This window comes from Oryctolagus cuniculus, chromosome 17 (genome assembly GCF_964237555.1).
Source record: "Oryctolagus cuniculus chromosome 17, mOryCun1.1, whole genome shotgun sequence".
NCBI lineage: Eukaryota > Metazoa > Chordata > Mammalia > Lagomorpha > Leporidae > Oryctolagus > Oryctolagus cuniculus.
This window is the reverse complement of record NC_091448.1, coordinates 20,302,821-20,323,053: the sequence shown is the minus strand read 5'-3', so window position 1 is coordinate 20,323,053 and position 20,233 is coordinate 20,302,821. Positions and strand designations below refer to the sequence as shown.

The 20,233-nt window shown below is 63.6% G+C and overlaps 4 protein-coding genes across 7 annotated transcripts; 3 read left to right on the top strand and 1 right to left on the bottom strand.

The window, feature by feature from the left end:
* The first annotated feature begins 294 nt into the window (after nt 1–294).
* On the top strand, nt 295–2,100 carry HSD17B1 (hydroxysteroid 17-beta dehydrogenase 1). Its single transcript, XM_002719167.5, has 6 exons — nt 295–455; nt 539–706; nt 797–976; nt 1,105–1,198; nt 1,606–1,783; nt 1,868–2,100. The coding sequence occupies exons 1-6, from the start codon at nt 359–361 to the stop codon at nt 2,078–2,080; spliced, it is 930 nt and encodes a 309-aa protein (XP_002719213.2). The 5' UTR covers nt 295–358; the 3' UTR covers nt 2,081–2,100.
* Nucleotides 2,101–7,846: 5,746 nt separating this feature from the next.
* On the top strand, nt 7,847–11,906 carry COASY (Coenzyme A synthase). 3 transcript variants are annotated; one of them, XM_008271510.4, is made up of 10 exons: nt 7,847–7,996; nt 8,251–8,961; nt 9,470–9,684; nt 9,927–10,058; nt 10,175–10,364; nt 10,445–10,509; nt 10,945–11,029; nt 11,194–11,291; nt 11,373–11,519; nt 11,606–11,906. In XM_008271510.4, the coding sequence occupies exons 2-10, from the start codon at nt 8,262–8,264 to the stop codon at nt 11,660–11,662; spliced, it is 1,689 nt and encodes a 562-aa protein (XP_008269732.1). In that variant the 5' UTR covers nt 7,847–7,996; nt 8,251–8,261; the 3' UTR covers nt 11,663–11,906. The 3 variants fall into 3 exon arrangements, 1 of the variants encoding a protein (XP_008269732.1); XR_007911338.2 differs by lacking the exon at nt 11,194–11,291; XR_011383466.1 differs by lacking the exon at nt 11,194–11,291 and having other exon boundaries at nt 7,909–8,961.
* Nucleotides 11,907–12,301: 395 nt separating this feature from the next.
* MLX (MAX dimerization protein MLX) lies at nt 12,302–16,982 on the top strand. 2 transcript variants are annotated; one of them, XM_017349206.3, is made up of 8 exons: nt 12,302–12,641; nt 13,004–13,040; nt 13,418–13,507; nt 13,707–13,813; nt 14,024–14,123; nt 14,239–14,338; nt 14,665–14,866; nt 15,751–16,982. In XM_017349206.3, exons 1-8 carry the CDS (start codon nt 12,327–12,329, stop codon nt 15,805–15,807), a joined length of 1,008 nt encoding a protein of 335 aa, XP_017204695.3. In that variant the 5' UTR covers nt 12,302–12,326; the 3' UTR covers nt 15,808–16,982. The 2 variants fall into 2 exon arrangements, with proteins under 2 accessions (XP_017204695.3, XP_017204694.3); XM_017349205.3 differs by having other exon boundaries at nt 12,556–12,803.
* PSMC3IP (PSMC3 interacting protein) lies at nt 16,377–20,054 on the bottom strand. Its single transcript, XM_070060674.1, has 8 exons — nt 19,865–20,054; nt 19,669–19,769; nt 19,491–19,580; nt 18,113–18,224; nt 17,605–17,750; nt 17,470–17,523; nt 17,325–17,384; nt 16,377–17,244 (listed from the first exon to the last, which is right to left on the bottom strand). The coding sequence occupies exons 1-8, from the start codon at nt 19,896–19,898 to the stop codon at nt 17,188–17,190; spliced, it is 654 nt and encodes a 217-aa protein (XP_069916775.1). The 5' UTR covers nt 19,899–20,054; the 3' UTR covers nt 16,377–17,187.
* Between the last annotated feature and the right edge of the window lie 179 nt (nt 20,055–20,233).

Genomic DNA, 20,233 nt, shown 5'->3' with positions numbered 1-20,233 from the left:
TACTATAGCTGTCATTGTCCCTGTGGGACAGCGCGGTGACTACTATAGCTGTCATTGTCCCTGTGGGACAGCGGCATGCCCAGGAGATCTGCCTGGCGGGGAGGGTGCTCACAGGGGGACCCACACCCATTTGCAAAGCCCCCCTCCCCTCCGCCCACAGCTGGGACAGTGGTGCCCCCAACAGCGGCCTCATCTCTGACCCAGAGCAGACCAAGGCAGGGAGGGGGCCTCTGCTCAGCCTTGAGACCGCCCTGCAGACACAACAAGGGGTGGGGTCCCCACCCGCAGAGGGCGGGGCAAAGCCCTAGATATCCTGGGAGTGCTCCTGGCCCTCGGGGACTCTGTCCACCGGCCGCCCATGGACCGCACTGTGGTGCTCATCACGGGCTGCTCCTCAGGCATCGGCCTGCACCTGGCCGTCCGCCTGGCCTCGGACCCATCCCAGAGCTTCAAAGGTATATGAGGAGCAGGGCTGAGAGGGGGAGAGTCCGGAGGGAGGCAGGGTGTTCGGGTCTGCAGCTTCTCCCTGAACCTGCAGTGTACGCCACCCTGCGGGACCTGGGGGCGCAGGGCCCACTGCTGGAGGCAGCCCGAGCCCGGGGGTGCCAGCCCGGCTCCCTGGAGACCTTGCAGCTGGACGTAAGGGACTCGGATTCTGTGGCCGCCGCCCGGACACGTGTGACTGAGGGCCGCGTGGATGTGCTGGGTGAGCCTCCCCTAGCCTGTGTCCCAGCCAGGATGTCCCGAGTGAGCCCACGGAGCACTAGGGGACAGACTTGGACCCCTCTCCCTGCAGTGTGCAACGCGGGTCGGGGATTGCTCGGGCCGCTGGAGGCGCACTCGGCGGACACCGTCGCCTCCGTGCTGGATGTGAACGTGGTCGGCTTGGTGCGGACGCTGCAAGCCTTCCTGCCGGACATGAAGCGGCGCGGCTCTGGTCGCGTGCTGGTGACCGGCAGCGTGGGCGGCTTGATGGGTGAGCGGGTGGCCGGGGCCCTGGGATGGCGGGCGGGACCTGGAGCTGGGGTTCGCTGGGGCGGGGCTGCCGCGGGCGCCTCCAGCTAGCGAGCGGTCCCCTCTCGCAATCGCCCTCTCCCCTCCAAGGGCTGCCCTTCAACGACGTCTACTGCGCCAGCAAGTTCGCGATCGAAGGTTTATGCGAGAGCCTGGCCATTCTGCTGCCGCCCTTCGGGGTCCAGTGAGTCGCTACCACCCGCCCCCCGCGCCCCGCGCCCCCTGAGCCCCCGGAGCCCCCGGAGCACCAGTCCTACGGGGACCGGGCTGGGAGGGGGGAATCCCTGCCCCGGCTCTCACTTGGTGCCAGGCGCCGTGCTGGGCACTGAGCGCGCTTCGTCTTGCGCCCACGTGCGGGTCTAGCAAGCTAGCACGTCTGTCAGTCGTGCTGCGGGGAAGCGCGGGTCCAGAGCGGCTGGGTCACGCGGCTGTCAGTGCCCGGCCAGGTTCGAACGGCCGTGGGAGCGCCGACCCAGCGGTTTCGAGCGCCCGCCGCCTGCGCGCACGCATCCCGGAGGCGCGCTCGGAGCCGGGCGCGGGCTCGCGTGCGCAGCCCGCGTGCACTCGCCCCCCTCGCCTCCTGACCCACAGCTTAAGCATCATCGAGTGTGGTCCGGTGCACACGGCCTTCCTGGAGAAGCTGGAGGGCGGCCCCGGAGGGGCCCTGGACCGCGCGGACGCCCAGACGCGTCAGCTCTACTCCCGCTACGAGCGCCACTACGAGCAGGTCTTCCGCGAGACGGGGCAGGACCCCGAGGAGGTGACGGAGGTGGGTACCGGCGTGCCGGGGCGCGGGCGGCCCGCGGGGCCCTGCGCGCCGCCCGGGCCAGCGCTGCTCCTACCGCCGCCGCAGGTCTTCCTCACCGCGCTGCGCGCCCCGGAGCCCTCCCTGCGCTACTTCAGCACCGAGCGCTTCCTGCCCCTGACGCGGCTGCGCCTGGACGACCCCAGCGGCTGCAACTACGTCGCCGCCATGCACCAAGCGGTGTTCGCCGCCGAGAGCGCCGAGGCCGGCCCCGAAGGCCCTGGGGACCCCGAGCCCGGCGCGCCTCCCGCCGCCCCGTAATAAAGGCTTGGTCTGCGGTGCGCTCCCGCGCCCTGCTTGGCTCCCAATCGTGCGGTCCCGTGGGCGGGGCGAGGTGGCGGCTGCCTGGATCACGTTAGCCCCAGCTACACCTGCGCGGAAACCGAGGCCTGGGAAGGGGAAGGAGCCCGCCCGGGGTCCCGCCTCGAGTCCACGGCAGACCCGGGAGACCCCAGGCAGCCCACAGCGCAGGAAGGAGTTCGGAGGACTTGAGTGGCGAGTGGGGGTGGGCAGGAATCGCGCCGTGACCTGGCCCTCAGGAACCCTGGGCTCCTAGGCCGTCTGGACTCTCTGAATCCACTTTCTTATCTGCACAATGCGTTTAATACCTCTCGGAAGCTGTAGCGAGATACAGCCTGAAAGAGCTCGGTAGACAGGCCTGACCTGGTCATCGAGAGGCACAGAGAGCCGCCCTCCGGCTGGTTCACTCCCGAAATGCCGGCAGCAGCCAGGACTGAACTGGCAGGAGCTGGGAGCTGCGAGCGCATTCCAAGTCTCCCCAATCGCTGGAGTCATCACCACCGCCCCCAGGGCCTGCATTAAGAGGAACCTGGGGTGAGAGCAAAAATCAGATCCAGGTATTCCATGATGTGTGGACCCCGGAGTGCTAACGGGCACCCTGCCCCCAGAATAGAGGACGGCGTGGACTCGGTGGTTACTACTCCCAGTATAGTGTTCCTGCTGTGTTCCCACCGCGACCTGTCTCTCCTGGGAGGTGCAGCTGGGGCCCAGGCCTGGCTGGCCTGCCCCATCCGTTTATCTTCCTCCCTGAGCCTGTGTGGGGGAGGAGTCATTGGTACAGGCTGTGCCCACCCTGGCCGCCCGCCCGAGGTCAGAGGGGAGGAGGAGGTTGCGGGGCCACGGAAGCGGCAGGAGTGCCCCAGGTTGGGGGTGGGGAGTCTATCTAACAGGATGAGTGGGGACGGCCTTCTGCCCTGCAAAGGCTTGGCCACAGAGCTCGGGATGGGGAATGCAGAGGAACCTAATGGGGTTCCGGGAGGCAGGCACGGCCCTCAGGCCTGCAGTGCAGAGGAGGGTCCCTTCTGGACCTCTGCTTTGGAGAACGCGGCCTCCCAGCCACCCTACCCCGTTAGCATCCCTGTCCTACTGGCTCGGATGTACCCGCGGTCCACCCGGAAGGCCAGGGGCCAGAGAGAGGACCAAGGTGGTGTGAATTTCTGAGCCATGAGGTCTGCTCTCAGAGCCTACCCTACCCCCCTTGGCTCCCTGTGCTGTGTGTGTGACCCCTGGGGGCCGGAGTAGCAAGGCAAAGTGTGATCCCATTTTTTTTTTTTTTTTAAGATTTATTTATTTGAAAGTCAGAGTTACACAGAGAGAGGAGAGGCAGAGAGGGAGAGAGAGAGAGAGAGGGAGAGAGGTCTTCCATCCGATGGCTCACTCCCCAATTGGCCACAATGGCCAGAGCTGCGCTGATCTGCAGCCAGGAGCCAGGAGCTTCTTCTGGGTCTCCCACGTGGGTGCAGAGGCCCAAGGACTTGGGCCATCTTCTACTGCTTTCCCAGGCCACAGCAGAGAGTTGGATCGGAAGTGGAGCAGCCGGGTCTAGAACCGGCACCCATATGGGATGCCGGCACTTCAGGCCAGGGCATTAACCCGCTGCACCACAGCCCCGAGTGACCCCACTCTTGATACAGTCATACTTTATTTTATTTGAAGGCTAGAGCAATACAGAAAGAGGGAGAGACACACAGAGGTCTTTCACCTGCTGGTTCACTCCCCAGACAGCCACAATAGCCAGATCTGAGCCAGGCTGAAGCCAGGAGCCAGGAACTCCAACCAGGTCTTCCACGTGGGTGCAGAGGCCCAAGCACTTGGACCATCTTCCACTGCCTTGGCAGGCACATTAGCAAGGAACTGTATCAGAAGCCGAGTAGCTGGGACTCAATCCAGGCACTCTGATTTGAATGCTGGCATTGCAGATGGTGGCTTCACCCACTGGGCCACAATGGCAGCCCACATGACTGAGGACCACTTAGCTGCTGACGACTTCAACATTACCAAAAAACCCTCCACATGTGAGAGGTCATCAAAAAGTTCACGGAAAATGCATACTATGGGGCTGACACTGGTAAAGTGAGCTAAGCCTCCACGTGCGGCACCAGCATCATATATGGGTGCCAGTTTGTGTCCTGGCTGCTCCTTTTCTGGTCCAGCTCTCTGCTTATGGCCTGGGAAAGCAGTAGAAGATGGCCCAAGTCCTTGGCCCCCTGCACCCACATGGGAGACCTGGAGGAAGCTCCTGGCTCCTGGCTTCAGATAGACCAAGTTTCGGCCATTGCAGCCTTTTGGGAATGTAACAGCAGATGGAAGACCTCTCTCTCTGTCTCTGTCTCTTTCTCTTTGTAACTCTGCCTCTCAATTTTTTTTTTTTTTTTTTTTGACAGGCAGAGTGGACAGTGAGAGAGAGAGAGACAGAGAGAAAGGTCTTCCTTTGCCGTTGGTTCACCCTCCAATGGCCGCCGCGGCTGGCGCGCTGCGGCTGGCGCACAGCGCTGATCCGATGGCAGGAGCCAGGAGCCAGGTGCTTTTCCTGGTCTCCCATGGGGTGCAGGGCCCAAGCACTTGGGCCATCCTCCACTGCACTCCCTGGCCACAGCAGAGAGCTGGCCTGGAAGAGGGGCAACCGGGACAGAATCCGGCGCCCTGACCGGGACTAGAACCCGGTGTGCCGGCGCCGCAAGGCGGAGGATTAGCCTAGTGAGCCGCGGCGCCGGCCTTTTTTTTTTTTTTGCCTCTCAAATTTTTAAAAAGGTCTTTAAGAAAATGCATACTATGAAAAAAAAATACATGGATTTCTTTTTTTTTTTTTTTTGCACCAAATAAACTTACCTTTTAATTTTGTTTTTCCCATAAGCTTCTGCGGTACCTTCATAGTTCCAAGCCATTGTTTCCACACCAGCTGCCTGCTCCACTTGATGCTTAATCAACTCCACGCGTCCAGATCCCACTTCCTGGCCCGGGAGTTTGGCCTGGCCATTGGATGCCAATTGTGAGCCCTGCATTCCGTATGGCAGTTCCTGGACGCAGGTCCCAGCTGTGTGCCCCATTTGAGCTTCCCGCTGATGGTCACCCGAGGAGGCAGCAGGTGATGGCTTAAGTAGTTGGGTCCCTGCCGCCCAGAGAGGAGACCTGGATTGATTTCCTGGCTCCGGGCTCCCAGCTTTGGCGTGGCCCAGTCCTGGCTGTTGCCAGTATCCAGGAAGTGAGTGAGAGGATGGGAGCTCTCTCAGATTCAAAACAAAACAAAACCAAAAAACCCAGTCCCTGACCTCCAACCCTATCTGCACCCCTGCCAGTCTTCCCACCTCTGAGAACCCCTCTCCTGCAGCAAACCCTGGGGTGACGCTTTGCGTCTCGGCGCGCACTGACAGCTCTTCAGTGCCGACTACGAAGTCACCAATTTCCAGCACTGTCAGCTCACTCGCTCGCTCGCTCTTGGATTTTGCCATCGCCTCTTGTTTGTCTGGGTCCATCCTGATCGCAGTGCAGTCAGAATGACCTTTTAAAGATCCAAGTCTGGAGGCCAGAGTGAGGCCTCTAGCCCATGCTGGATGCCAGTCCAAGTTCTGGCTGCTCAGCTTCCAAAAACAGTGAAAGATGGTCCAAGTGCTTGGGCCCCTGTCACTGACCTGGGAGACACAGATGGAGCTCCTGGCTCCTGGCTTTCGCTGTTGGAAGCATATTGGGAGTAAACCAGCATATGGGAGGTCTCTCTTGCCTTTCAAATAATACATACATACATATATATATATATATGTATATATACATATTTTAAATCAAAGTCTGGGGGCTGGCTTGTGGCATAGTGGGTAAAGCTGCCATCTGCGATGCTGGCACCCAATGTGGGCACCAGTTCGTGTCCCAGCAGCTCCACTTCTGAACCAGCTCTCTGCTGTGGCCTGGGAAAGCAGTGGAAGATGGCCCAAGTCCTTGGGCCCCCACACCCACATGTGAGACCTGGATGAGGCTCCTGCACCTGGCTTCGGATCAGTCCAGCTCTGGCTGTTGGGGCCATTTGGGGAGTGAACCAGCAGATGGAAGATTCTCTCTCTCTCCCCCTCTCTAAAACTCTGCCTTTCAAATAAACAACAGAGCCGGCGCCGCAGCTCACTAGGCTAATCCTCCGCCTTGCAGCGCTGGCACACTGGGTTCTAGTCCCGGTCAGGGCGCTGGATTCTGTCCTGGTTGCCCCTCTCCCAGGCCAGCTCTCTGCTGTGGCCCGGGAAGGCAGTGGAGAATGGCCCAGGTGCTTGGGCCCTGCACCCCATGGGAGACCAGGATAAGTACCTGGCTCCTGCCATCGGATCAGCGTGGTGCGCTGGCCGCAGCGCGCTGGCCACGGCGGCCATTGGAGGGTGAACCAACGGCAAAGGAAGACCTTTTTCTCTCTCTCTCACTGTCCACTCTGCCTGTCAAAAACAAAACAAAACAAAAACAAATAAACAACAATCTTGGTTAAAAATCAAAGTCTGATCATGACTCTGCTCAAGACACTTTCTGCAGCTTCCCATCTCAGCTTCCCATTTCTCCCCAAGGTCTCCTTCCTGACCTCATCTCCCACCCTCCACCCCGGACATGAGATGCTTACGAATCATTCTTTCCTCTTCTTTGTTGCTGTAAGAGAAGAAATGGCTAAGATCTTGGCGCCCCATAGAAGAGTCACAGATCTCCAACTCCTGCACACACAGTGCTGCACACAGAGCCACACGGTCCACACCCACCGTGGGACACACAGCCCCAGCCAGGCAGTCACGGCTGTTCTGTATCCCCAGGCACAATCTGCTTGGTGTGGCAGACCTAACGGTCACAGGCACCCCTCTCTGTCACCCAGAGAGTCATCGTCTCGCTCCACGAGCACGCTGTGTTACAACTACAATCACACACACGCTGTGTGTGTGCTCCAGACACAAAAGGACCGGAGCTGGACTCCTCCTAGTTCCGGTCAGCTCAAACCAGCCAAGGAGCACCAGATTGCAAAGCCCCCCAGGGCCGCCTCCACTGTGGTCCGGCCTCCTGCTTTCAGCCTGGGCCAGCCATGGCCGTTGTGGCCATTTGGGGAATGAACCAGTGGGTGGAAAATCCGTATCTCTCTGCCTTCCAAACAAATAAACCTTAAAAATAAACAAACACAAAATTAAATCTAAAAATGGGCATTTATGTAGTTCAAGAAAATAAGCCACGGAAGGCTAATGAAACCTGGGCGATCAGTTTCGTCCACCTGAAAGGCTTCTGACGGCAACCTGGCTCCCCGCTCTGGCCCCAGACCACCAGCCGCTAAGCACGCAGTACTTAGCGGGAAACCCTCGCCAATCATCCCCTATGAGACCGTGGCACCTGCCTCCCTCCGTCCCCCGCCATCCAGCGCCTCGCGGGAGCTGGGTGGTGCGGAGCATCCGACAGGGGCCGCGGGACCTGGCCTCTATACGCCCCCGCAGCATAGGGGGCTTCAGGTTCCCCTCCGTGAAATGGGGAGCCCCCACGTGAGGTTCCTCGGCCTGAGCGGGCCCCGGAATTCGGAGGAGCCGCGTGTGGGCTCTGCCTCGCCTGCGCCTCCCTGTGACCTGAATGCATCTGGGTGCTCCGCTTCGGTAAACAGCGAATTGAACGTCCCAGGCCGCCTCGCCCCGCGGGAGTCGCGCCCCCGACCCCGGGTTCGCCCATCCCACGAGCCTCCACGTCCAGCCCCGCCCCATCAGCAGAGCGCAGCCTCCGCGCACGAGCAATCTCGCGAGATCCGCGCTCCGCCCCCGACGCTGAGTTGTTTGGCCTTTTTCCTCCTCCGTAGTGCGGAGCCGCTGTTCCTGAGCTAGTGCTTCCGGGCCGCAGTCGGGGAAGCCTCTGTGGCGGTGCAAACAGAACCGGACCCCGGAGGGTTCAGTGAGTAGGGGACCGACCTGAGCCCGAGCGTCCCTGCCTGGGCCCCCTCGTTCTAGTCCTTGAAGACCCTGGTGCAGCTTAGCAAGAGGGCCCAGGAATTCGGGGTCCCCAGCCCTGTGACTCAGGGGGCTCCTGGTCGGTTCCCCGTCCCAGGATTTCGATTCACTTAAGCGAAGCCACCGCGCCGTCTGCCAGGACCCGGCCCTGCCCCGGGCCCCTGAGTCACTCTCCCCTGCCTCCCTGCCTGTCCGCAGGCCTGGGCAGCATGGCCGTATTCCGGTCGGGCCTCCTGGTACTGACGACGCCGCTGGCCTCGCTGGCCCCTCGCCTGGCTCCCATCCTGACCTCGGCCTCCCGCCTGGTGAATCACACACTCTATGTGCACCTGCAGCCCGGCATGAGCCTGGAGGGCCCGGCCCAGCCCCAGTCCACCCCCGTGCAGGCCACGTTCGAGGTTCTCGATTTCATCACGCACTTCTACTGTGGCGCCGACGTCCACAGGCACCTGGACGTGAGAATCCTGCTGACCAACATCCAAACCAAGAGCACCCTCCTCCCGCCCCAGCCCAGCTCGGTCCAGAATCTGGCCCACCCCCCGGAAGTGGTGCTGACTGATTTCCAGACCCTGGACGGAAGCCAGTACAACCCGGTTAAGCAGCAGCTGGAGCGTTACGCCACCAGCTGTTACAGCTGTTGTCCGCAGCTCGCCTCCGTGCTGCTGAGCCCCGACTACGGGACTGGAGAGCTGCCCGTGGAGCCCCTGGATGTGCCCCTCCCCTCCACCATCAGACCAGCTTCCCCCGTGGCTCGGTCTCCAAAGCAGCCGGTGCGCGGCTACCACCGAGGGGCCGTGGGCGGCACGTTTGACCGCCTGCACAATGCCCACAAGGTGCTGCTCAGTGTCGCGTGCGTCCTGGCCCAGGAGCAGCTTGTGGTGGGAGTAGCAGACAAAGATCTGCTGAAAAGTGAGTGAGAGGGACCCGGCTTAAGGCGGTGGAGCACACCCTCTCCCCCCCGCCCGTCCCTTCTCACACCAGCGTCAGGGCAGGGCCGGGCCGTCCATGCCTTCCCAGCGGGCCTGCCTCCGTCACCATTCAGAATGCCCCGGTGTGGAATGGAGGACTCTGCCCTTTACCCGCTTCCAGGAGGTGACCCGTGATGAGCGGGCCGTAGGCAGCGCTGTCCCAGACAGAGAGGGCTGGAGGAGGGCCTGGCCCTTGGAGGTCTCCATCCCGTGGATGCCCACTGGCCCTCCGAGCGCCCCCTAGTGGCTTCCCGGTAGCCTGTGCTCTGCACAGTTGCCAGCCCTGGCTCGCCCCGCTGCGCTTGCCTGTTTGTCCATCACCAGCGCCAAAGACCCTCGCAGTTCAGCCCTCTCTTCCCACCACCGTCCTGTGGGGAGAACAGTGCTCCGAGACAGCCCCCCAAAACTGCCCCTCCCATTAAAGGATCTGTTCTGGGTTCCTCCCCCAGGCAAGCTGCTCCCTGAGCTGCTCCAACCTTACGCAGAACGCGTGGGACACCTGAGTGAGTTCCTGGTGGACATCAAGCCCTCCTTGACTTTTGATGTCATCCCCCTGCTGGACCCCTATGGGCCCGCTGGCTCTGACCCTTCCCTGGAGTTCCTGGTGGTCAGCGAGGAGACCTATCGCGGGGGGATGGCCGTCAACCGCTTCCGCCTCGAGAACGTAACCCCTGGGGGAGCCTGGCAGAGGGCGTGGAGGGGGTGGAGGAAGGCCGCTGGGGCTGTCGGCCGTGCCCTGGCGCCAGAGGAGGGAAGAGGGGGCTCAGGGTGGTGGGAAGCAGCGAGGAGGACCTGGTCCGTTGCCCACAGAGCTGGAGGCGGCGCCCGGGGTAGGTAGGGGGCGACGCTGGGGTGGGTCGGGTGTCGGGCTCCGGCCTTCCTCTCAGCGCCTTCCCTGCGCCTCAGGACTTGGAGGAACTCGCGCTGTACCAGATCCAGCTGCTGAAAGACCTGAGCCACGCGGAACACGAGGAGGAGAAGGTCAGCTCCTCCAGCTTGCGCCAGCGCATGCTGGGAAATCTGCTTCGGCCTCCGAATGTAAGAGTCCCGTCCCCCGGCTTGAGTTCGCTGGAAAGGCTGGAGGGTGAAATCGAGGGGTCCAGCTCCCAAACCGAGGACCCTAGTGACGGCCGGGCCACTCTGCTCCACTCCAGAAGAGGCCAGAGCTCCCCCCAGGTCTCTATGTGCTCGGGCTGACCGGCATCAGCGGCTCCGGGAAGAGCTCCGTAGCCAAACGCCTGAAGGGCCTTGGGGCCTTTATCATCGACAGCGACCAGCTGGGCCATCGGGCCTACGCCCCAGGCGGCCCGGCCTACCAGCCTGTGGTGGAAGCCTTTGGCACAGGTACTGGCTCAGGAGGCTGCGGGGGCTGGCCCGGAGGGCCGGCCAGGCCCCCAGCTCAGGGCTCCATCTCCGCTGTCCAGACATCCTCCATAAAGATGGCACTATCAACAGGAAGGTGCTGGGCAGCCGCGTGTTTGGGAACAAGGTGAGCGCACACCTGGCCAGGGCCCCTCGGCTGCCCCCGGACCCAGCGATGGGCTCCGACTGTGATCCGGCCAGGACGCCACGCTCCACTCGGGCGCTCCCACCCCTGCCCATCTCCCCACGCCCGCCTCCACACGGGGGCTCCCACGCCCGCCCACTCTCCCACGCCCACCTCCACACGGGCACTCCCACCCCTGCCCATCTCCCCACGCCCGCCTCCACACGGGGGCTCCCACCCCTGCCCACTCTCCCGCGCCCACCCACTCTCCCACGCCCACCTCCACTTGGGCGCTCCCACCCCTGCCCATCTCCCCACGCCTGCCTCCACACGGGCGCTCCCACGCCCGCCCACTCTCCCCATGCCCGCCTCCACACGGGCACTCCCACGCCCGCCCACTCTCCCCACGCCCACCCACTCTCCCACGTCCACCTCCAGAAACAGCTGAAGACCCTCACGGACATCATGTGGCCGCTGATCGCCAAGCTGGCCCGGGAGGAGATGGCGCTGGCTGTGGCTCAGGGTGAGTGGAGCGTGGTGGAGACAGCCCAGGGGGGTGGCTAGACAGATGCCGCCGTCCCCCCACCCCGGGATGTCCCAGCCGCAGCCAAGCCGTCTCCTTTCCCTGGGACTGTGTGGGGGTGGTCAGGTGGCGAGGGCTACTGGCAGCGCCGGGTGTCCCCGCAGGAAAGCGTGTGTGCGTGATCGATGCCGCCGTGCTGCTTGAGGCCGGCTGGCAGGACATGGTGCACGAGGTGTGGACTGTGATCATCCCCGAGACGGAGGTATCTCGCCCTCCCCCCCTCATGCAGCATGGGCGGGACCCTGCTGGGCCGCCGGGCTGAGCCACGATGCCTTTGGCACAGGCCGTGCGGCGCATCGTGGAGAGGGATGGGCTGAGTGAAGCCGCGGCGCAGAGCCGGCTGCAGAGCCAGATGAGCGGGCAGCAGCTCGTGGCCCAGAGCCACGTGGTGCTGAGCACGCTGTGGGAGCCCCATGTCACGCAGCGCCAGGTTGGTGCCCAGGGAAGGCGGGGGCCGGGAGGGGGGCCTGCGGGTGCCCGTCTGACCCTGTGCTCTCTTCCTCTCCGTGTGCGAAGGTGGAGAAGGCCTGGGAGCTCCTGCAGAAGCGCATGCCCCAGGCCCATCAGGCCTGAGTCGGCAGGCCAGACCACACACTGCACGTGATCCGGCGGGGAGGGGGATGCGCCCCGGGCTTCGTGCTGAGCTGCGCGGGACGCAGCCGGCCTGACGGTCCAGGGAAGCCTACTCAGGCTGCTGTTTGGCCAGCAGTGAGGCTGCGGCTCCACCCCTCAGCGTTGCCCGCAGGTGTCTGATACCAGGCGAATGGGTCGAGAACACTAGAACTTGTAGCGGCATTAAAGGTTAATATTGCCAGGCGCTGCCTGCGTGGTGTCTGCTTCCTGCTCCAATGCCTGTAGGCTCACCGGGGGCTCACCAAGTGCGGCGCCCAGTCCCGAGCCGGAAGCTGGGCAGTGCGGTGGGCAGGAGCCTGACCCCCATTCTCAAGTCAACCTTGGCCGTACCACTGACTAGCCAGCTGTGTGCCTTTGCGTGAGTTACAGGGATTCTCGGCACCGCAGAGGAACCAACAGGCCGGGCCAACTCCGCAGATGCCCTCCAGGCACCGCGGGGCGGGGGGGGGGGGCCTCTGCACTCTCACAGCTCTGCAGCCCGGTGCCCGCGTCAGATGGGCCGGGAGGGAGCTCCGCGGGGTTGGGGGGGGGGGTGCGGTCAGCGCGCGCGCACGTCGTCGCCACAGCATTCCCACGAGCCTGCGGGACGGGCCCTTTGTAGAGAATGCGCTTCACGGCGCCCTCACCCCGCGGCTTAACGCGGGGAGCGCAGGACCAGCGGACAGCACGTCCCGGGCCCCGCCAGCGCCCACCTGACCGCCCGGCTCCGCCAGCTGCACCTAGGGTTACAGCCTTGGTGCCGCGCACGCGCAGTGCTCTGGCCCCGCCCTCTGCAGCCGAGTGCGGATTGGTGGGGTCGCGCCACGTGGGCACACCGCCCTCTTCCTCGCAGCAGGGGGCTCGCCCGCTGGCTTGTTTCCGGTTCGGTGGGTCCACGATGACAGAGCCGGGCGCCTCTCCCGAGGACCCCTGGGTCAAGGCAAGCCCCGTGGGCGCGCACGCCGGCGAGGGGAGGGCGGGTCGGGCTCGCGCACGTAGGGGGCCCGGAAGACGAGGGGCTTCCCTCCTGTCCCCAAAGTTCCCCCCGCTCTCCGGGCCCCGGGGCTGCAGAGAAGACAGCTCTCACCCCGAGTGTGCCAAGGTGGGGAGACAAACGAGGCGTGTGTGCTCGCGCGCGAGCGGACGGGGGTGCTGGGTTCCGGGAGGAGGAGGAGTGGGGGTGGCGTTCGGGCGAATCCTGCGGCTGCCCGCGGCCCCGGCGTGTGGGGGTCGGGGTCGCGGAGTGAGAGGCGCCTCCCCCGTGGCGGGGGTCTGACGGCTCTCGCTCGCCCCGTGCCGCAGGTGGAGTACGCCTACAGCGACAACAGCCTGGATCCCGGTGAGTGCCGCCCCAGCCTCCTCAGCCTTGACAGCCACACCTGAGCACAGTCCACTGTCCCTGGGCCGAGCTCCGGGTTGGGAAGCAAGGGAGGAGCCGCGGGATGGGCAGGAAGCAACCACGGGTTGCTAATTCCCAGGAGCAGGAGACGATGGAAACAGTGGCAGCTGGTCGCTCTCCCCGCGGTCAGCTGCCTCTCTCTGGGCCACACGCTGCGACTGCAGACCCGTGGAGCCGTGTAGACTCTGCGGCGTGGCGTGGCAGGGAGTGGGAGCCCAGTGTGGCTGGAGTTTGGGTGAAAGGGGAGAGCCCACCGGGGTCTGAGGGCCGGCTGTGTTCCCCACCCCACCGCTCAGTGACTGGGGCCTCTCTTCCAGGGCTGTTCGTGGACAGCTCCAGCAAGGGGAGCGTGGTGTCCAGAGCTAACAGCATCGGGTCCACCAGTGCCTCCTCCGTCCCCAACACAGGTAGGCAGCAGCACCCCCTCCCCGGCCTGGGGGGACACAGGAATCACACATCTTGGTGTCCGTCCTAGTGGACGGGGATGCCCGGGCCCAAGTGCCAGACCCAGGGTTGCACCGCCCTTCGCTCCATCTTCCCAGCTGGGCAAAGCAGCGATGGCAGGGCCCCAGGATGACCTGTCGCTATCCCCACCTCTGCGCACAGATGACGAGGACAGTGACTATCACCAGGAGTCGTACAAGGAGTCCTACAAAGACCGGCGGCGGCGAGCACACACGCAGGCTGAACAGAAGAGGAGGGACGCCATCAAGGTGACTGGGCAGGCCCATGCCTCGGCCAGTGAGGGCGGGCTCTGGCCCTCGGGCCTTGCAGGCAGCCGGGCCGGCCCGGGCATGAGCACCTCCCTCCTCCCTGCTCCCCACTGCTCTGAGCCTGGAACTAGGGTGCCTGGGAGAAGTCTGGTGCATCTCTCCGAGTCCCTTGGGGTTGAGGAATCCATGTCCCCTGCTGTCTCTCTGCAGAGAGGCTATGACGACCTTCAGACCATTGTCCCCACCTGCCAGCAGCAGGACTTCTCCATCGGCTCCCAGAAGCTCAGCAAAGCCATCGTTCTGCAGAAGAGTATGGCCCGGGAGCACCCTGGGGAGGGGGCCGCGGTGGCGGTGCAGGGGAAGGGACACCCGCTCTATCCTGGCTGACGCGCTCCCTGCGCCCGCCCCTTCTCACCCTGCCCTAGCCATCGACTACATCCAGTTTTTGCACAAAGAGAAGAAAAAGCAGGAGGAGGAGGTGTCCACACTCCGCAAGGATGTCACAGCCCTGAAGATCATGAAAGTGTAAGAGGGGTGCCGAACTGGGGCAGCCAGAGCTCCCGAGGGGACCTGGAGGCCAGCGTCTGTGTCCTGGTGTTCAAAGGCCACATCAGATAATGCAGTGTGGAGAATGCTCACTCCCAGAGGTGGGCGCTCAGGCAGGGCGCTAACCGCCCGTCACAGCACTGAGCGATGCCTGTTGGAGTAACCCAGGGAGGCTGGAAGTCACCATCTCTGACCTAGAAGCAGTGCCTAGCTGGTCCCGGGGGCCCAGCAGGTGAGCCCATCGCGCTCGCTACCGGGGCCGGCAGAGCCGCTGCGGCCTCTCAGCCCTGCCTGCCTGCTTTCAGGAACTACGAGCAGATTGTGAAGGCACACCAGGACAACCCCAGCGAGGGGAAGGACCAGGTCTCGGACCAGGTCAAGTTCAACGTGTTTCAAGGCATCATGGACTCCCTGTTCCAGTCCTTCAATGCCTCCATCTCTGTGGCCAGCTTCCAGGAGCTGTCAGCCTGCGTCTTCAACTGGATCGAGGAGCACTGCAAGCCTCAGGTACGGGCGCCTCCGGTCAGGGGCCGGCTCTTCTCCCTCGCCTCAGGCAAAGCGGCCTAAGACGTTTGCTCAGGAAAGCAAGGTAACTGCTTTTAGACTTCTTTTTTTAATGATTTATTTGAAAGGGTGTCAGAGAGCTTTCCACTGGTTCACTCCTCAAATGGCCACAACAGCTAGGCCTGGCCACGCTAAAGCCAGGAGCCAAAACTCCAGCTTGGTCTCCCACAGGAGTGGCAGGGCCCAAGTACTTAGCAGAAGGGTGCACCAGAAGTGGAATAGCTGCGACTTGAACCCCCTCCAGTGTGGGACGGGGGATGGCAGCTGGTGGCTCACCCGCTGGGCCACGATGCTCGCTGCGTTTCTAGGCTTCTTGAGGGCGTTCTTGCAGCGCTCGCCCCCGGCGCCCTTGTTTCCACGAAGGCTCCCTGGGTGCCAGGCCCGGCTCCCGGCCTCTGTGCCGCACAGGCTGCGGCTGTGCCATCACCAGTCCTTGGCTGCCCCGCCACGTGGAAGCCCCACGTCTGTCAGTTACTTGGGGTTTTCGGAAACCTGAAGGCTCCGTGACCCCACGCCCAGGCCGACTAGAGGAGCTGCCAGGGCTCCTCTCCGCACCCGTGATGGAGGGCGACCGGCACGGCAGCCCGGCTTTTGAAGCCCAGCTGCTGCATCTGAGGCTGGAGCTGTGTCTCGAGATTCTCTCGTTTCCCAGCATTTTTATTGTGAAACACTTGGAGCAGAATGCAACATTAGAATTTTCACAGTGAACACACACTTAAAATTCTGCTCTTTGTCTGCGCGCACTCTCCCAGAGAGCACATCTGCGCCCGCAGGCGTGGGGCAGCCGCGTCCTCACCCGGGCACCGTCCCGCCCTCTGCCTTGCCAGACCCTGCGGGAGATCGTGGTCGGCGTCCTGCACCAACTGAAGAACCAGCTCTACTGACCGCCCCAGGAACCCGCGGAGCTGCCGGCGGACAGCCCTCGCGCCCCCGCCGCCCGGCTGCGGAGCCGGCAGGCCCGGGACTGGACTGATGCCTCGCACTGGTCAGCTGGCTCCTACTGGGTGTTTGGTGTTCCTAGTCCCGTTCCGTCTGCGGTGGAGCTGGGCTGTGTGTTTTCTTTTTTGTGAAAGCTTCTGATTAATTTATTATATTGACCATAAAGCTCAAACTTGCCCAGTCTTCCCCAGCCCCACAGAAGTCCCTGGGGGCGGGGGTCTGCTCTGAGATCCGAGAACCCCCGGCCTCAGACTGCTGCTCACGATCCCCTCTGTTTGGAAACTGCTTTGTCTCCTGGGTAACGGCGGCCCAAGTGTGACCATCGGACAGCCGGGCGGGAGACAGAGGAAATACTCCCCTAGCCGCGTAGCGCCTGGGCCAGGGCCGCCTCGTCCGTCCGAGGGTTTCCCCGCACCCCGCTCCGGGAGAGAGGGGCAGCTCCCTCCATCTGCTTCTGCCTGCTCTGTTCCCACGGGCAGCAGCACCTCATGAGACCGCAGGTGTGACACAGCACTACATACTTGAAACTTTTTATTTTTCTAAACACCAAAACCACAATTTTGTTAAAGCTACAATTCTGGAAAGTTAACTGGGCCTCAAAACTAGCCCCAACCCCTTTTCTTAAGGCGGAGGGAGGCTTTTGCTGAGAGATTTCTTTTTTAAAGGTCTGTTTTCACCTACTTATGTTAAGCACAGCAACAGAGACAGCCGTTTTGTCTGCGGGCTCACTCGCCAGATGCCCACAGTTGCTAGGACTGGGCTTGGCGGAAGCCAGGGGCCCAGGTCTCCATCCAGGTGTCCCATGTGGGTGCTGGAGCCAGCCTCTGCTGCCTCCCAGGGGCATTAACAGGAAGCGATGGACGTGCAGTGGCTGGGACTTGACCCCGCGGTGCCACCCTGCCACCCCATCCCCGCAGCCTTTCTGTCACACTTGTCCGGGTCTGTGTCTCCCAGGCGCCCCAGACGCTGGTGGGTAACAGCCTCTCTCCGCCCCTGTCCTCCAAGTTCCCCTCCAAGCCTTCCTCAGGTTTGATATCTGGGAGGTTTGACTATCCAGAGGAAATGGAATATTTTTATATCAAATTATATTACAATAAATATTGCCAAATGCTTTCCTTGAGCACTGTTGGGTCTTAAATGTCAAGCTCAAGTCACTGCTGTGTGGACAATGAAATGGGCGTGGCCGTCCACGCCCTCCACCCAGTACACTGGTGCCTTCCTCCGGACTGCTTTGCTCACGGGTGGGGAACAACAAAGGCCAAGCTGAAGAAGGCAGCCAGTCCAGCCCAGCTTTCACTCCCGGTCCTCAGGCCTGGGAGAGGCCCTCAGGGGTCTGGGAGCTTGACGTCATGGTCTTCGTCTGTCTCTATCCCAACTTCCTCCTGTGGGGTGGGGAGACAAGTGACTGTGGTGTCCCTGGGGAGAACCCAGTGGAGCGAGGGAAGCAGGAAGCGTCACTTACAAAGAACTGCTTCTTGCTCTTGGGGTATCCTTCCAGGATGGCATCGGACAGCTCTGTCGCCTGAGAAACAGAACCACCTCCTTTCAGAGCCTGTGGCCGGGCCCACGGTAGTGGCCACGTTTCCAAGGAGCTCCCGCACACTCACCATCCGCTTCCGCCTCCTCCACTCCTTGCAGTACTTCTGTCTCTCCTTGTAGACCTGCAGGAACAGGGTCCCCTGAGCCCCGGGCCCACAGCAGCCCGCTGGGCCGTCCTCCCTCCTCCCTGGCCCTCCCAGCACCTCCTCTTTCTCCTCCGGAGTCACGTGGTTGGCGGCTGCTTTGATGTTCTGCAGCCTCTCTCTGTAGCCCGCACACTCCTCCTGCAACTCCCGGATCTCCTTCTGCATCTCCGGCGTGGTCAGGGCACTCGTTAAGTCCTTCAGCTCTGAAACCACACCGCCCTGGGGTCACGACCCGGAGGGGGCTGCTCCCAGAGCTGGAGAACAGGCTCCCATCCTGCTCCCCGCTCTGGGCTCCACCCAGAACAGAGCCGCGCTCTGGAAATAAGGCGCACAGGGCGGGCCGCTTTTTCTACTTTGCCTTCCTCCTCCAGCCTCAGGCAGCGGTGGGCTCAGGTGGAGCCGGTTAGAGACGCAGGTGTCAGGGGCTCGTCTGTTGCCTGTCTGTAGGTGACGTCAGGTGTGCCCAAGGTTCCCGGCAGAGGGTTCTGTCTGCAGCAAGGGCCCCTTCACTCCTCACCCCTACACTGCCCCTGACCGCGCGGGCTCCAGGGCGGCCCAGTCCTACCAGCCTCCATGTGGCGGCAGCTCTGTTGCAAGCTCTGCACCTTCGCCGTCAGGGCCACGATTTTGGCGTCCAGGCCTTGGAGGTCAGCATCACTCACCGTGTCAAACTGGGCCTGCCAGAGGAGGGAAGCGTCGAGTGAGCTGATGTGAGGAAGGGAGATGGGAACACGCAGCTGCGAGCGCCCCCTGCAGACACTGGGAGGACAGTGGACGGGTACCTCTGAGACACCACTGAGTCTTGGGCCCAGAGAAAAGTGACAAAGGACAGATGAACCTTAACGCCTGTCCTTGGGGCGCTTCCAAGCTGGCAGGGCGCTGAACAGGACAGAAAGATCTTTCCAGGTGGGGATAAAGCCACTCAGTGGGCTGAGGGAGTAAAGGAACTCGGAGGACCCAGGCCACAGTCTCGCAGCAGGAGGCCTTGGGGAGCTGCTGGCGTAAGGGCTCCAGAAGAGTGAGGCACTCCGCTCAGGGGACCGTGGTGGGATCAGCGAGGGTCCTGTCAGCTGGCAGGGGTGGGGGAGTGTGTGTGGGGGGAGACAGACAGACTGGAGCGCCAGCCTGGGCACTCGGGCCTTGCCTAAGGTGAACCTTTAGTGCAGGGGCCATCGAACCACCAGCTCGCTCTGGCCAGATCTCATTTCCGACAGAACTGCCTGGGATCAGCCACACCCACTCCTGCTTCTGTCCTGCAAGAGCAGGGCTGAGTATGGGGACAGAAGTGACAGACCACGCGGCCCCGAAGGCGGAAAGATGCAGTGCTGCACCCCACAGTCTGCCCACCCCCTCTAGATTCCCGGGAGGTCATGGGGAAGGAGCCTCGGAGGAGTCTGGTCCAGTTCCACAGGCGATGCTGGAGACCACAGTGAGCGCTGGGGTCTGCCCTGGAGGACGCCCACGGTAGCGCAGCCCCCGCAGAGGCAGGGCCGGAAGAGGCAGCTGGAAACCCCATGGGGGCTGAGGGGCTGGGCGCCTCGGGGCCGTCTGGTTGTCACCGACCGTGACCCGGGGTCGGCAGTGGACAGAGCCCCCTGGCTGTGAAGTCTGTGCGGAGAGGTTCGGGAGGGCACCGCGGGGCGACAGCGGGCGCAGCGCCGGCCCGAGGGGCCTGGGGGCGGAGTGGGGACTCAGGCCCGAGTCTGCCCGGGTGCAGAGCGAGCTCCCCCGGGGGCGAGGCGAGTGCGACGCGGGGGGAGGGCACCCGTCCCGGCGGTGCTGGGGCCTCCGGGTGGGGCTCCCCTCGTCACCCAGCGCGTTAAACGTCTGGCAACCCCACGACGTGTGGCTCCGGCAAGGGCACGGGGCCCGTGACAGGAGGTGGGGGCCAGCCGCGCTCCCGCTGGAGCGGCGGCCCGTGACGGTGCCCGCCGCGCCCTCACCTGGTCCGCGAAGTAGATCTTCTGCTTGCCGTACGCCTTCTCTCGGATCTTGCCCTGCTGCGCCAGCTGCTCCAGCGCCTTCACCACCGCCTGGCGGGCACAGGGGCGGGGAGCCGGTGGCGGACTTCAGCCAGGCCCGAGGGGTCCCGGGGGCGGGGGTCCCGAGGGAGGGGCTCACCGCCTTGCCCAGCCCGTGCTCCCGCTGCAGGTTCCCGAACACGTCCTGGGCGCTGTAGGGCCGGTTCTGCTCCTGCAGGTACCTCAGGAGGATCGCGGGGGCTGAGGGCAGAGACGAGGCAGAGGAAGGCGTCCGCCGAGCCCCGCTGGCCCCCCGCCCGCCCGCCCCGGTCTCCGCCGGGCCCGCGCACCGTTACCTCCCGCCGCCGCTTCTGCCCGGCCTTTACTCATGGTTTCCCGCCGCCACACTCGAAAGCCGGACGTCGCAGTTGCTCCGGGCGACGGCTCCTTCCGGCGACGGGCGCAGAGGGCGGGGCCTCGAGCGCGATTGGCTGAGACGGGAACCGTGGCGAGGCGCGCCGCGGCCCCAGCCGGCCGCCGTAGCTCGTCCCCACGCGGGGCCGGTTATCGGAACCCGACCCTGCGGACCCCCCACCTCCGGCCCCTCCGCGCGAAGGCTGCAGTTCAGAGCGCTTCCAGCCGCAGCTGAGCACTCGTGCCCTTGCGCTAGGCCCAGAGCGAACGGGAAGAAGCTTCGAGGACAAAGTCCCGTGCTGGGCTGGACG

What these genes read in the sequence shown, in the direction of transcription:
- MLX (XM_017349206.3), top strand. Translation starts at nt 12,327, where the DNA reads ATGCGCTTCACGGCGCCCTCACCCCGCGGCTTAACGCGGGGAGCGCAG. An exon ending in CTCCTCCGTCCCCAACACAG is followed by an intron (nt 13,508 to 13,706) that starts GTAGGCAGCAGC and finishes CTCTGCGCACAG; the next exon opens with ATGACGAGGACAGTGACTAT. An exon ending in GCCCTGAAGATCATGAAAGT is followed by an intron (nt 14,339 to 14,664) that starts GTAAGAGGGGTG and finishes GCCTGCTTTCAG; the next exon opens with GAACTACGAGCAGATTGTGA.
- COASY (XM_008271510.4), top strand. Translation starts at nt 8,262, where the DNA reads ATGGCCGTATTCCGGTCGGGCCTCCTGGTACTGACGACGCCGCTGGCC. An exon ending in ACCGCTTCCGCCTCGAGAAC is followed by an intron (nt 9,685 to 9,926) that starts GTAACCCCTGGG and finishes CCTGCGCCTCAG; the next exon opens with GACTTGGAGGAACTCGCGCT. An exon ending in CCCATGTCACGCAGCGCCAG is followed by an intron (nt 11,520 to 11,605) that starts GTTGGTGCCCAG and finishes CCGTGTGCGAAG; the next exon opens with GTGGAGAAGGCCTGGGAGCT.
- HSD17B1 (XM_002719167.5), top strand. Translation starts at nt 359, where the DNA reads ATGGACCGCACTGTGGTGCTCATCACGGGCTGCTCCTCAGGCATCGGC. An exon ending in CCCATCCCAGAGCTTCAAAG is followed by an intron (nt 456 to 538) that starts GTATATGAGGAG and finishes CTGAACCTGCAG; the next exon opens with TGTACGCCACCCTGCGGGAC. An exon ending in GGGCCGCGTGGATGTGCTGG is followed by an intron (nt 707 to 796) that starts GTGAGCCTCCCC and finishes CTCTCCCTGCAG; the next exon opens with TGTGCAACGCGGGTCGGGGA.
- PSMC3IP (XM_070060674.1), bottom strand. Translation starts at nt 19,898, where the DNA reads ATGAGTAAAGGCCGGGCAGAAGCGGCGGCGGGAG. An exon ending in CTCCGGAGGAGAAAGAGGAG is followed by an intron (nt 17,524 to 17,604) that starts GTGCTGGGAGGG and finishes CTGTTCCTGCAG; the next exon opens with GTCTACAAGGAGAGACAGAA. An exon ending in GGAGGAGGCGGAAGCGGATG is followed by an intron (nt 17,385 to 17,469) that starts GTGAGTGTGCGG and finishes TCTGTTTCTCAG; the next exon opens with GCGACAGAGCTGTCCGATGC.